General features: G+C 47.8%; 1 protein-coding gene across 12 annotated transcripts in view; it reads left to right on the top strand.

Annotated features, from left to right (window-relative positions):
• The first annotated feature begins 301 nt into the window (after positions 1–301).
• Positions 302–14,931, top strand: part of LOC116941545 (MFS-type transporter SLC18B1-like) — a 37,340-nt gene continuing 22,710 nt past the window's right edge. For 2 of the 12 annotated variants that reach the window (XM_076066632.1, XM_032952699.2), the window contains exons 1-2: positions 523–547; positions 13,838–14,120. In XM_076066632.1, coding sequence (XP_075922747.1) covers positions 13,842–14,120 — 279 coding nt within the window. In that variant the 5' untranslated portion in view covers positions 523–547; positions 13,838–13,841. The other 10 variants (XM_032952705.2, XM_076066631.1, XM_032952708.2 and 7 more) reach the window with 10 other exon arrangements.

Below are 14,931 nucleotides of genomic sequence, written 5' to 3'. Positions count from 1 at the left end.
GTTACGTCATCACGCACGAGCGTTTTCTTGTCCGGTGTGAAGGGGGCGTGAGCAGTGGCGTCATCGCGCACGAGCGTTTTCCGAGGTTAAGATACGTGAGCAGTGACGCCATCACGTTCAACCGTTTTCCGATAGCGTGAGACGCACGGAGTGACGTCATCGCCTACGGACATTTTCTTATAGGCGTGAAGGCGTGGGGAGTGACGACATAACGCAACGCCCCGCCACTTACGGTGATGACGCAACCCCCCCCACCCCCTTCGAAACCGTCCGAATATTTTGAGGGCTCGGGCCCTGCGAGGCTCTCCGCCGATGTCATCCGCGCACGTTCGCTTGATAGAAATGACGTCATCGCACGATGACTCTTGACCTACCGCGACGCGATGACATCATTGCGCGTCGCGCGAGCTGCGTCCGACGCGATTACGTCATCATCGCTATTGGTTTGACGGTGACGTCACTATGTAAGTGCAGCACTGCCGTTTAAATGCCCGGGTATGTTGCGACGCCGCAAGCGACCATTGGTAGAAGCGTTTCGTTTTCCATTGTAGGTTTGCGTCCCTTGACGGCTCTCAGTATCCACAGACGGGTCACTCTTCGCACCTTCCCCCGTCATCGTCGTCGTCATCAGCAACAGCCATGAGCTATCCACTGCTGGATGAACCGAAGGCCTCGATCCATCATCTCTCACGGCCACGCGCTGCGTCACGATCCGTCCGGCGAGCGCACGGCACGAGCTCATTCCATCGCTCCGTCTCCGCGGTTGTGCGTCCTCTCGGGCACTGCGGTGGCTCGGAGATGTTAACTACCTCGCCTGGTGTACAGGAGGTCGTGGGTTCCATCCCGACCCTGATGAGATGTTAACTACCTCGCCTGGTATACAGGAGGTCGTGGGTTCGATCCCGACCCTGCAGAGATGTTAACTCCCTCGCCTGGTATGCAGGAGGTCGTGGGTTCGACCCCGACCCTGCAGAGATGTTAACTCTCGCCTGGTATACAGGAGGTTGTGGGTTCGACCCCGACCCTGATGAGATGTTAACTACCTCGCCTGGTATACAGGAGTTCGTGGGTTCGATCCCGACCCTGATGAGATGTTAACTACCTCGCCTGGTATACAGGAGGTTGTGGGTTCGACCCCGACCCTGATGAGATGTTAACTACCTCGCCTGGTATACAGGAGTTCGTGGATTCGATCCCGACCCTGATGAGATGTTAACTACCTCGCCTGGTATGCAGGAGTTCGTGGGTTCCATCCCGACCATGATGAGATGTTAACTACCTCGCCTGGTATACAGGAGGGCGTGGGTTCGATCCCGACCCTGATGAGATGTTAACTACCTCGCCTGGTATACAGGAGGTCGTGGGTTCGATACCGACCCTGATGAGATGTTAACTACCTCGCCTGGTATACAGGAGGTCGTGGGTTCGATGCCGACCCTGATGTTAACTACCTCGCCTGGTATACAGGAGGTCGTGGGTTCGACCCCGACCCTGATGAGATGTTAACTACCTCGCCTGGTATACAGGAGGTCGTGGGTTCGATCCCGACCCTGATGAGATGTTAACTACCTCGCCTGGTGTTGTATATATAGGTGTTATGAAAATTGATGAAAATAATAAAAATTAAATGAAATTTGAAATTTGCATAATTTATCGAAATTATGTTAATTGGTGTAATTATGTGCATAAATTATGCTGATTCGAGAGGTAATCGTATTAATTTATGCGAGTGGGCGTGGTTATGATAATGCGGGTCGTTATGGATTATGTGGTCCAGCCTCGGTGACGAGGTTTGGTTATTAATTGGAACAACGCAATTGATCGTATGCAGTTCTGTCGGTGTTGTGAGCGTGAATGAGAGAGAGTCGATTCGACTCTGCTCTTTAATTCCGTATTATCGATAAGGATACGATTACTCTCGATTTAACATTATGAAATATGTGTGTTATGGATTATGTGTGGTGATAGTGTGCTTATGATAGGTCCCCAGGATTCAGATCTCATACGCAGAACAAAATTACGCAGAATTCCAGGAAGAATCACACACAAACCTTCTGCTTTAATCAATTTTCTTTTCTAGCTAACTTTAATTTTTGGATAATATGAAAACTCAATCTCGGGATTTTGGAATTTCAACACAGCGTTAACCTGATACCATCACGATTGCGTTGTTTCACTTCGATAGCGGCACCTGTGGTTAATTCCCGACGCGTAACGCAATCAATCGGTTGTTGAGAGAGATTAAACATGCATAACTATTCTATCAAACCTTAACTCTATTATATGCAAATTCGTATACTTGAATTATTACACAACACGGCACTCGGTCTTTGATTCGTATCCAATCCTTAACACATTCTGATATGCGAAATTATTATGCTTGAAATCGTGTCAGCACAGTACCACATCCATTCATAGACCTTCAAGTCAATTCTTATCACGTTGTTAACAGTAGGACGATTGGTTATTATGCAACTCAATGACAGCAGTTTCGCTCCACTGCTGGCTAAGCTGCTGCACGCTCTTGCTTGGCGTTGCTGGCCGCGCTCTTTCTCCTTGAAGATGCGCGAACGCGGCCGTGCTGGTTCGCTGACAGCAGTTTCTCTCCACTGCTGTATGATTCACTTTTGTTGATACATCGCGACTCAGCGATCCTCGCTACTCAGCGAGGCTCGGAGCCAGCCGCTCCATGCGACTGCTCGTCCTGTGGACGTCTTGACTCGCTGATCTGTCTTGCCTGACTTCACTTGACTGACTTAACTGAACTTTTTGAAAATGCGGCTGACCGTTATATTTAAAGACAATTCTCTCCGCGCAGTGGAAAAGGGGGGGGTGTGGTCTGTGTGTGTGTGTGTGCGTTCGTGTGTGTGTTGTGTCCTGGTTCTGTTCGGGTCTTCCTCAAGCCATAAACCATCAAGGAAACAGACGCTTCGATTAATCTCGAAGGCGTCTGTCTGTCGACGCTGTTCATCCAGAGAGAGGGGCGGGTTCCCCCCCCCCCCCTTTTTCGTACACGTTTCCGACGCACAAAGAAATGGTTAAGATTTTTAAAGTTTAACATTTCACATCACAGTTGGTATTGTACCGTACCCATATATGATTCTGCGTGTGGTTCGGGGTATTTGATTTTGTTTCCAAGTGAAGATGCTCTTCCGAGCGTATGCATTTTATCACGTGCTGCGGGGAGAGACAAAGGTGGCCGGGATCTTCCCATCTCTCTATACTTTGTGTTAACGTCGCTCAAATATCACTTCGACTCCATATTCAACCAGCCTGATCCACCCCGTTACCTTGGCTCCTACTCAGTTTATTAATTTTCGTCATTCTGTGTGTCTTATCACGTATAAATGTATGGCGGTTTATTTAACTTAAAGCTCGCTCGCTCTTTTGCTGCCCGTGTGCAGGGTGGGGTGGGGCCACTATTAAGTCCCGTGTGTGGCAGATGGTTCCTGCGATAACGATCTGTTTGCCCTGGCGTGAAATTCCTCTCTCACGCTCTGCGGGAGAGACAAAGGTGGTCGGGAGTACCTATCTCTTTATACTTTCGACTTTATATTTCTCAAATACCATTTGGTCCCATGTTCGCCAAGACTCGTGTTTGTAACTACGTCCTCCCGACACCCCTCTCGGTTTACCGAGGTTCGCATTGTTATGATGGAATTATTAAAAAGAAAAATAATTTTCATCCTGAATTTAAGAGGTCCGTTTCATGATTGTTGGAATCCATATCCCTTGGTTCTGTAAGGTTCTATAATGGAATGTCGTGTAAGGTGAACAGGTTATTCTTAATTTTATGTGTGACTGATGTGTAGCCACTTCTTTAACTTAAATACGTGTTCGCTGGCTGTTGTGTGTTTTCTCATTAACCCGTCTGGCTGGCTCCAGATGGCCCCTTGTGATAAGGTGTGGTTCCTGCTTCTCCGCGCTGCGAGAGAGACAAAGGTGGTCGGGGTTGCTTGGGATATTGTTTAAACTCTTTCGCAAGATTGCCCGATGTCTCATTCCTTCTCGAAAACCTTTGATGTGACTCTATTTTGTCTCCAAGCTTTGTTTTAACAGTAAACGTATTAAAGGTGAAAATCATTTGATAGCGAATTAATTATTGGATAATAATTCACTGATGTATCTGGTGGCCTAGTCTTAATTTGAGTGAGCGCAAGGACCGCTAACTTTAGCTTATTCTTGTTATTGCATTTTAAATTTGAACCGTTGTTTTAATGACAAGGGAAAAAATATATGGTTTAACCCGTGGGCATCCTCGTTTCTGGCTTGCGGAGGGCTTCCCTCTGCGTGACCTCCCTTAGAGCACATCAAACTCTTGTTCATCTGGAGATCTTCGCAGATAGCTGCTAACATCCTCGCCTCGAGAGTTTGTATTATTTATTTATTTATTAATGGGCTGTTTGTGATCAACATCTGGTTTTTCGTGTGCCTGGCTTACGGGTTTTATTGATTAATTTTTTTTGTTTGTTTAAAAAAATATATGATATATATAACGGCAAATATTATTGTTAATATCAATTTTGGAAAAGGCTCATATACAACACTGGTATACACGAGGTCATGGGTTCGACCCCGACCCTGATGAGATGTTAATTACCTCGCCTGGTATGCAGGAGGGCGTGGGTTCGATCCCGACCCTGAAGAGATGTTAACTACCTCGCCTGGTATACAGGAGGTCGTTGGTTCGATCCCGACCCTGATGAGATGTTAACTACCTCGCCTGGTATGCAGGAGGTCGTGGGTTCGATGCCGACCCTGATGAGATGTTAACTCCCTCGCCTGGTATGCAGGAGGTCGTGGGTTCGATGCCGACCCTGATGAGATGTTAACTCCCTCGCCTGGTATGCAGGAGGTCGTGGGTTCGATGCCGACCCTGATGAGATGTTAACTCCCTCGCCTGGTATACAGGAGGTCGTGGGTTCGATGCCGACCCTGATAAGATGTTAACTACCTCGCCTGGTATACAGGAGATCGTGGGTTCCATCCCGACCCTGATGAGATGTTAACTACCTCGCCTGGTATACAGGAGGTCATGGGTTCGATCCCGACCCTGATGAGATGTTAACTACCTCGCCTGATGTACAGGAGGTCGTGGGTTCCATCCCGACCCTGATGAGATGTTAACTACCTCGCCTGGTATACAGGAGGTCGTGGGTTCGATCCCGACCCTGATGAGATGTTAATTACCTCGCCTGGTATGCAGGAGGTCGTGGGTTCGATCCCGACCCTGATGAGATGTTAACTACCTCGCCTGGTATACAGGAGGTCGTTGGTTCGATCCCGACCCTGATGAGATGTTAACTACCTCGCCTGGTATGCAGGAGGTCGTGGGTTCGATGCCGACCCTGATGAGATGTTAACTCCCTCGCCTGGTAAACAGGAGGTCGTGGGTTCGATGCCGACCCTGATAAGATGTTAACTACCTCGCCTGGTATACAGGAGGTCGTGGGTTCGATCCCGACCCTGATGAGATGTTAACTACCTCGCCTGGTATACAGGAGATCATGGGTTCGATCCCGACCCTGATGAGATGTTAACTACCTCGCCTGGTATACAGGAGGTCGTGGGTTCCATCCCGACCCTGATGAGATGTTAACTACCTCGCCTGGTATACAGGAGGTCGTGGGTTCGATCCCGACCCTGATGAGATGCTAATTACCTCGCCTGGTATGCAGGAGGTCGTGGGTTCGATCCCGACCCTGATGAGATGTTAACTACCTCGCGTGGTATACAGGAGGTCGTTGGTTCGATCCCGACCCTGATGAGATGTTAACTACCTCGCCTGGTATGCAGGAGGTCGTGGGTTCGATGCCGACCCTGATGAGATGTTAACTCCCTCGCCTGGTATACAGGAGGTCGTGGGTTCGATGCCGACCCTGATAAGATGTTAACTACCTCGCTTGGTATACAGGAGGTCGTGGGTTCCATCCCGACCCTGATGAGATGTTAACTACCTCGCCAGGTATACAGGAGGTCGTGGGTTCGATCCCGACCCTGATGAGATGTTAACTACCTCGCCCGGTATACAGGAGGTCATGGGTTCGATGCCGACCCTGATGAGATGTTAACTACCTCTCCTGGTATACAGGAGGTCGTAGGTTCGATTCCGACCCTGATGAGATGTTAACTACATCGCCTGGTATGCAGGAGGTCGTGGGTTCGATGCCGACCCTGATAAGATGTTAACTACCTCGCCTGGTATACAGGAGGTCGTGGGTTCGATCGCGACCCTGATGAGATGTTAACTACCTCGCCTGGTATACAGGAGGTCATGGGTTCGATGCCGACCCTGATGAGATGTTAACTACCTCTCCTGGTATACAGGAGGTCGTAGGTTCGATCCCGACCCTGATGAGATGTTAACTACATCGCCTGGTATGCAGGAGGTCGTGGGTTTGATGCCGACCCGGATAAGATGTTAACTACCTCGCCTGGTATACAGGAGGTCATGGGTTCGATCCCGACCCTGATGAGATAACTTCCTCGCCTGGTATACAGGAAGTCGTTGGTTCGACCCCGACCCTGATGAGATGTTAACTACCTCGCTTGGTATACAGGAGGTCGTGGGGTCGACCCCGATCCTGATGAGATAACTACCTCGCCTGGTATGCAGGAGGTTGTGGGTTCGATCGGGACCCTGATGAGATGTTAACTACCTCGCCTGGTATACAGGAGGTCCTGGGTTCGAACCCGACCCTGATGAGATGTTAACTACCTCGCCTGGTATACAGGAGGTCGTGGGTTCGACCCTGATGAGATGTTAACTACTCGCCTGGTATACAGGAGGTCGTGGGTTCGACCCGACCCTGATGAGATGTTATCTACTTCGCCTGGTATACAGGAGGTCGTGGGTTCGACCCCATCCCTGATGAGATGTTAACTACCTCGCCTGGTATACAGGAGGCCGTGGGTTCGATTCCGACCCTGATGAGATGTTAACTACCTCGCCTGGTATGCAAGAGGTCGTGGGTTCGATCCCGACCCTGTTGTTAACTACCTCGCCTGGTATACAGGAGGTCGTGGGTTCGACCCCGACCCTGATGAGATGTTAACTACTCGCCTGGTATACAGGAGGCCGTGGGTTCGACCCCGACCCTGATGAGATGTTAACTACCTCGCCTGGTATACAGGAGGCCGTGGGTTCGATCCCGATCCTGATGTGATGTTAACTACCTCGCCTGGTATACAGGAGGTCGTGGGTTCGATCCTGACCCTGATGAGATGTCAACTACCTCGCCTGGTATACAGGAGGTAGTAGGTTCGATCCCGACCCTGATGAGATGTTAACTACCTCGCCTGGTATACAGGAGGTCGTGGGTTCGATCCCGACCCTGATGAGATGTTAACTACCTCGCCTGGTATACAGGAGGTCGTGGGTTCGATCCCAACCCAGATGAGATGTTAACTACCTCTCTTGGTATACAGGAGGTCGTGGGTTCGATCCCGACCCTGACGCCTGCTGTATATTTTGAGTTTGCGTGTCTCTCTCTCTCCCCGTGGTCGCGTGGATTTTTCTCCGGTCCCTCCGGGCTTTTCCCTCCACATTTAAAATCAACATCTCGCGGTCAGAGTATTTCGTCTGCTATACGTTTCCACGCGATAAACCACTTCGTTGAGCTATTATTCGTGGCTGGGTTACTTTAGAAAATGAACTACATAGTCTAGCTCATACTCTTTGGTTATTTTCGGTAAAGTCACGTCGGTAAAATAAATTAAGGAAAACAACTAAATTAAATCACGACGTTTCGGAGGCAACACAAGCTTCCGTCTTGAGGTGGAAACCGTCACAGCAAAATTGCTGTATCAAGTCTAGCTCAGTGGGCCTTACCTGGTCAAAGAAAAAAAGTTTTAACACGTTAAATCAATTTTGTGGCTTTATGCGATCCGATAGACCTATGAGCATAGTCATAAAACACGTTCAGTGTCGGTGGTATGGTCGTGAGGAAGGAGCCCTTAAACAACGGAAATGTAGGGGCCATGCAGGGTTTGTAGCAAGGGAGGAGACAAAATAGACAATGTTATGCATATATTTCACGAAAATTAGTAATTTAACCTCGTTAAGTGTATGCGGGAAAGCAACGCGTGCCGCCGCTACCCAATCCGATGTTGCATTTATCTTGAGCAGCGTGTTGAAGTTGTAACGTGTTCCGCCCTTCATTCATTGAAACCCATACTCTTTGGTTCTTTGGGTAAAGTCACGTAGATAGAAAATTATTAATAGATTACGACGTTTCGATTGCAACACAAGCGACCGTCTTCACCTGAAGACGGTCGCGTGACTTTACCGAAAGAACCAGTGAGTGTGGATTCCTGCAGTCACGAAAGCTTCAAATCATTAAAACCCGTTGGTTTTAATGACTCGGCAAATGTATGAAAGGGTTAATTTTCTCCATTTACTTATACAGCCCTGAGGTTTTTTTCAACGCCTTTTGCTTTCGCACCTCCGATTGGCAATGTGTGTGTGTCTACGTATGGTGCGAAAGAAGTTCCAATTTTTTTTTTAAACGACGAATATGTTGCCATGCGTATCTTTGGTGAAAGCGAGTGACCTGGCCTGACCAAAATATGTTTTCTTCACAATCTTAGCGTTATTATTATTATTACGCGTGTGTTTAACCAGGGAAGCCCCACTGAGTCGAGATTATTTTGCAGGCGGATCCTGCGAAGTGTCCGGAGTAAGGGCATCGATGTTGCTGCTGCTGCTGCCGCCGCCGTGTGTAATTCCGACTTGAGTAATTTGCAGGTAATTTTTCAGCATTGGGAGATTTAGGCCAACACCAATCGTGCTGTGCGTGTGTGTGTGTCTGTTAGCTATGTTTTTTTCATCAGTTACGTAACGCTGTGTGGAAGCTACCTGGTCTGTCGCTCTGCACTAAGCTTCAGGTCTTCTCGGCCAGTCATTCCCTCCCTTCTCTACGCTTGCGAAACGTGGACCCCCCTAATGAAGCATCTTCGCTGGTTATAAACATTTAGGCTGGCCTGCCTACGATCCATCCTGGGTTTAACCAGGCTGGATTGTGTGAGGAGCTCACAAATCCTTGAAAGATCTGGACAAGGTCCCATCGGTGAGCTTCTCCGGCAGCCAAGGCTGCGTTGGCTGGGTCATGTAGCCCGCATGCCCAGCCACCGCATGCCTAAACAGCTTTTGTTCGGCCGGATCGAGGGGGCTAAACGGGCGCGGCACGGGCTGGAGAAGAGATGGAGTGATGTGGTACTGAGTGTACTTGCCGATGACTGGTACCAGCGGTAGGTCAAGATCGGCCTCTGTGGAAGAGGCTCGTGAAGGACGCTACTGGGCAGTTGGAGATAGTCGCCCTCCAACAACAACGGAGGGCGGAGGAGCGACACTCACAACAACGAGCGGGGCGCCAGGTGGCTAAATACCACAGCAGGTTGGCACAGTAGGTGGCACAGGTGGTGCATCAGCCAGTCTTCTCAGTCATCTCAGTCAGTCGACCCGTGGCACTTGGGTCGGCCCCGTGACCTGCCAGCGGGCGTTCGACACTTTACGTGGCCTCAAGGTGCACGTGGCCTGGCACAAGCGTCGTGGTGACGTCACCGCCACTTAGTGGCGAATGGCGGTTGTTGTTGTTAGCGATGTGGGGAGCAATAGTCTAGCGGTTAGCGCGCTGTGCTATAAGCCCGGCGACCCGGGTTCGATTCCCGCTCACGGCCAACACCAGTGACGATTATCTGAACTGATCTCGGGCCTCCCCTAGGTCGACTCAGCCTCAAATGAGTACCTGGTGCGGTGTGTAAACATCGCCACTGGGGAGACAAAGGCGGTCGGGCGTGGTGCTGGCCACCCACCCCCTCGTGTGCCATTTCGGCCTTCAAAGGTGTTCGCTAACAGCACTTGCCCCTACAGTCTGTTAAGGCTACACGGGGGATCTTTGTCTTTGCGCGTCTGTTAAGCCTTGTAAATCTTTCGCTTGGTTTTTTGAGCGCTTGCGTGGCTGCATCTGCTTTCCAACGAGTCGAGTCGCACTTCCGTCAGATGCACCGATGCTCTCCGCCCACGAATGGGACGATGATGAGGATCCGTGTGTTGTTGACGGCCACCCTTGGGCCAGATTTCGTGTGAGTCGTACATATCGAGAGTGCGCACTCGTACGATACAGCTGTATAATAATAATAATCTGTTTATATTTGAACAGTACGCAAGTCTTTATGTGGTATATGTAAACATTGCAGTGATCCAGTGGTGTTATCCATTGACCTAAAAAAAATGTAGTTTTATCAAACAGAGTTCCGACTCTTGGCTGCGGCTAAACATCAGTGGCACGATTTGTTGTCGTCGTCCCCCCGCACCCCCCGATGAACACGGTTGGCTACGTGCGGTGCTAAAGAAGTTCAACGTGCCGTACCATGGACGAATGGTATCCGAACCAAGCCTGGTCCCGTTGGGCCTCCTCCCTCTCTATTGCACCCAGTCCACATTGACCGGCGTGGCGAAGCATGGTCATGCTTCAAATTACAATGACCGGCACGGCGTGGGCGAGGCATTCGTCCAGCAGTGGGATTGACGGAAGGAGATCCAATTTCTCACCGTAACAATAAAAACATTTCTAGATTTGAAGCTTTCGTGACTGCAAGGATCCATACTCTTTGGTTCTATTCGGTAAAGTCACGTGGGTAAAAAAAGAATACCGAATAGAATAAAAACATTCAAACGTACACCCAGCTCCAAAGAAAAGTTGTACAGCAGCGTGACACAAGAGTTATTGATTTACATCATGTTGCATCACGTAACCGTGATACGGGGCCACGTCCTGTAAACCTCATTTCCTCCACTCGCTGACACCCAACAAAATGTGATCCAGTGGTCACGAGGTTTGAAACAAACACGGACACTGCGCACAGTGGCAACAGCCAGCCGTGGCATTGAGTGTAACGTGGCATTTTCACGTAGTTCGTATCGTTTGTATACTTTGCTTCGCTGAGAATCAACACAATCGCCTCGCTCCTAAAGAGGGCAGGCGGGTGGGGGCGATACGGACACCGAAGTGTATGTATGTATCAACATTTTATTCGTGTGCCCCTTGTTTTTGTTACGCACTAAACTACGCACCTTCTTGCGCGTGTATTCTGTAGTTTCTGATTATATTACAGTCGTCGTGATCATTGCTGCACTGCCTGCACAGCGGTGCAGACACGTGGAGTGGCCGCAGCCAGTTGTGTTGTCGCTCTCGGCTCGATCGTGTGTTAAGCACCTTGCTGAAAGACGCGAGATCGCCGAGGCAAACGTGTGTTGCACTGTGGGGCATTTTTTTGTTTCCAGAATAAGAATAGGTTTACACAGCTTTCAACGTTGTAGTTTTTAATACCGAAACAATGCCAAATATGCTTTACTTTGTGATGAAGACATAGAACATTGGGCCCTCTCCAAAATTTGGTTGACAGGTGTATCGGTAACTTAAAGCTTTCGTGACTGCAGGACGAACGCTTGTGTTGCGATCGAAACGTCGTAGTTTTTTTGTGTTGTTATTTTTCTTTGAACCTATCTACGTGACTTTACCGAAAGACCCTAGAATCTAGGTGTATCGATGTGTTGATATACTACAGATTATAGCCGGGCAGCTAAAATGCTGCAAGTTTGCACAGTGGGGGGTACAGCTGGTGGTGCAACTACCGGTCATCTCAGTCAGCCAACCCATGGCACCTGCTGGGTCTGTCCCGTGACCTCCTGGTCAGCGAGCCTTCGACACTTCACGTGGCCTCAAAGTGCACCTAGCCTGGCACAGGCGCCGTGGTGATGGCACCATCACTTCGTGGTGAATGGCGGGTATTGGTATACTACAGATAGGGGACCGTCCATAAATGACGTCACGCACCTGGGGAGGGGGGGGTCAGATATTTGTGACGATGTGTGACGAGGGGGGGTGGGGGGTTTGAGAAATGTGACGTCACATCAAAATGCGCAACTTTAAATAAATATAGACAACACGTTCTACGTAATTAAATAGACTTTTTAATAAATATTTTCTCCTACAACATCGGAGTGCAACGCCACATTAAATACGCACTACAATGGCAATAGTTTAAAGCGATTTGATGCATGTTTTATATTTGGGGGGGGGGGCAGAGCTTTGTGACGTCATATTTGAGGGGGGGGTCTGACTTTTTGTGACGCCGTGTGACAATGGGGGGGGGGGGTCAAAAATCGTCCAAAATCACGTGACGTCATTTATGGACGACCCCTAGGCTGAAAGTGAATTTTCATGAAAGTAGAAATAATTTTGCTATTGTTGACAGTCTTTTATATTTTTCTCATAATTAATCATTTTTAAAATGTGTAATATATTTACCCTGGAAAGTAACATGCATTTATGGTGACTGTTGGATTTTAGTTATTGTTTCAGTCATAACAAACATTGCTTTTACAATTGCATTGCTCCTTTCTGTAATCACTGTAATTGACTTAAATTCTGGGTGATGGATGATTTCGTTCTGATCTTTTAGTGAACATCTTTGTTTTCATTAAAACTTCGAGTGCTCGAAAATTCAATATTTTGCTTTCAATGTCCCATCCCGCCCAGGAAGTCATTGGCTGTGCCCGCACAACGGGGTGCCACGGTGGCTAGGAGATGTTATCTACCTCGCCTGGTATGCAGGAGGTCATGGGTTCAATCCCGATCCTGACGCCTATATGTTTGGAGTTTGCATGTTCTCCCCATGGCGGTGTGGATTTTTCTCCGGGTCCTCCGGTTTTCCCACGACATTTAGAAATGTACATTGAAAGCAGTTGGCTGTTTATAAATTTCCACGTGATAAGCCACTTCGTTGAGCTATCATTTGTGGCAAGGTTGCTTCTCAAAAAAAGCTATATAGCCCAGCAGGCCTTATCTGGTAAAACAAGAAATAGTAATAAAATTAATGGTCCCTCTTGGCCATTGGACATTGCCGCCCTTGACTACCCACACCTCCACGCACAAAGAAAAAATTAAAGTGGAGCCACGCAATTGCTTGGTCACGCCACTGCCGTTGGAAGGGCTTCGACTTCAGGAAACTCAGGGGATCTCTCTTGAAGGTATTTGGCCTACCCTTCTATGGTGACCAGATGTCTTCAAAGAGATGGGAGTACACACATTTTATCCCACTGCATGCAATGTGCTTATCGACTAACTGGTGGACCCCGTTTATACTGTTTAACACATAGGCTTTCATATTCTTGGTTCTTTCGGTAAAGTCACGTAGAAGGGAAATAATAAAAATAAAGCAATACAATTCTCACGACGTTAAGATTGCAACACAAGCAATCGTCATCAGGTGTGAAAACCACAGTAAGATAAAACAAATATTAATTATTATTTTTTTAAATTCCCTTCTACGTGACTTTACCAAAAGAACCAAGAATATGAATCCCTGCAGTCACGAAAGCTTTAAATCGAAACATAGGCTTTCGTGGCCAATATCCATAATATATGTTTATTGAGTTAGATCGCATAAATATAAATGTGTCGTTAAACCCGCCACCACCCGACACAGCCAATTAGTGAACAAAACGTCAATTCATTACTAGTTCAGCACACCGGTGTGTTGGAGAGTAAATCCACAACATTTACAATTCGAGTACAACGTTTCGCCAGTAATTACAACCAGCATCATCAGGCGAAAGCCAGAGTTTATACTGCTGGGTCGACAGACATGGGCTTAAAAAAAAATGCGCCAAATTAAATTGCCGCACCAGGAGATGAAATCGGCGACCTCTGTCTGTATTGCATGGGCAGTTTGATAACCACTGCACCATGGCGACATTGCACGTACCATCAATATGAGCAAATAATTGCGGTGAGTGCATTAACATCTTTACGTGCTGCCTGTTTTTCAAAAGGGGAATGGCTGATGGTGAAGACGACCTTGATTTACACGGTGATGCAACCAGAGCTGGCGCCTCAATCCCTAGGAAAAATGCGACTTGGAATGTGGAAAATGCGCCAGGTCATTCGAACGGGCAGCCTCGCTCCGATGGCACCAGCTCCAAAGCAGAAGAGGGGTCAGGTGACCAGAGACACAGCTTCACAAGGGCTGAGTACTTTACATTGATCTCCATCGCCAGCGTGGAGTTCACCTCCATGATGACCAACTCGGTCCTGGTCCCATTCTTTCCCGAGGAGGTACGTGCTGAAAAAGGTGGCATGTCGCATGAATATTTAAATTCACATTTTTTTCTTATTTTAGAAAAAAACTAAACTTTTTTTTTCAAAATGTGTATCAATTTTGCTCTTGGGCATTATGTCATGAGTCGAATAATCCGAGTCCATACATTTCTTAGAGCAGTATGCCGCGCTCTGTCGGAGAATATCTGCGGAAGATGAAATGTCCTTCAAGTTGCCTTTTACCATTTACACAGATGTCACACTTTTCCATACACTCTGCTATGAGATTGTTGAATGACAGACAAACGATCTTTTTTATTCTCAGAACCTGAATTTAGCCAGTGCAATATCACATTTAATGTGACTGCATTGCTATTTAGTCAATTTGAGTCGAAAACCAACTTGATTTTGGTGGCGATTTTTGTGCAATCAATTGTGACCTGGTTCAGACTACCTACTTACTACACTTGAGAATCAAACCCAGAATCTCAGGGGTGCAAACTCAGTGCTCTGACCTCTGAGCGACCCAACCACATTGCTTTTACTTTTTTTCATCAGTTTAAATTGTGATTCAGAACTGCAGTATTGCACTAACTTGTATCAGATGCTGGCCATGGAAGATTCAATCACAGATATGCTGATGAAATTATTTCAATAAGCCCATTATCAACATTAAACCACACACCTCTTACATGGCCTGTGAAGAACAAAAATTCAAAACGACATTCATAATTTCGATTTAAAGCTTTCGTGACTGCAAGGATTCATCTTCTTTGGTTCTTTCGGTAAAGTCACGTAGAATGAGAATAAAATAATAAATTGATAAAAT

Source organism: Petromyzon marinus, chromosome 12 (genome assembly GCF_048934315.1).
Source record: "Petromyzon marinus isolate PM22_M1 ecotype Great Lakes invasive population chromosome 12, UKy_Petmar_22M1.pri1.0, whole genome shotgun sequence".
NCBI lineage: Eukaryota > Metazoa > Chordata > Hyperoartia > Petromyzontiformes > Petromyzontidae > Petromyzon > Petromyzon marinus.
This window is presented reverse-complemented; position numbering and strand designations above follow the sequence as displayed.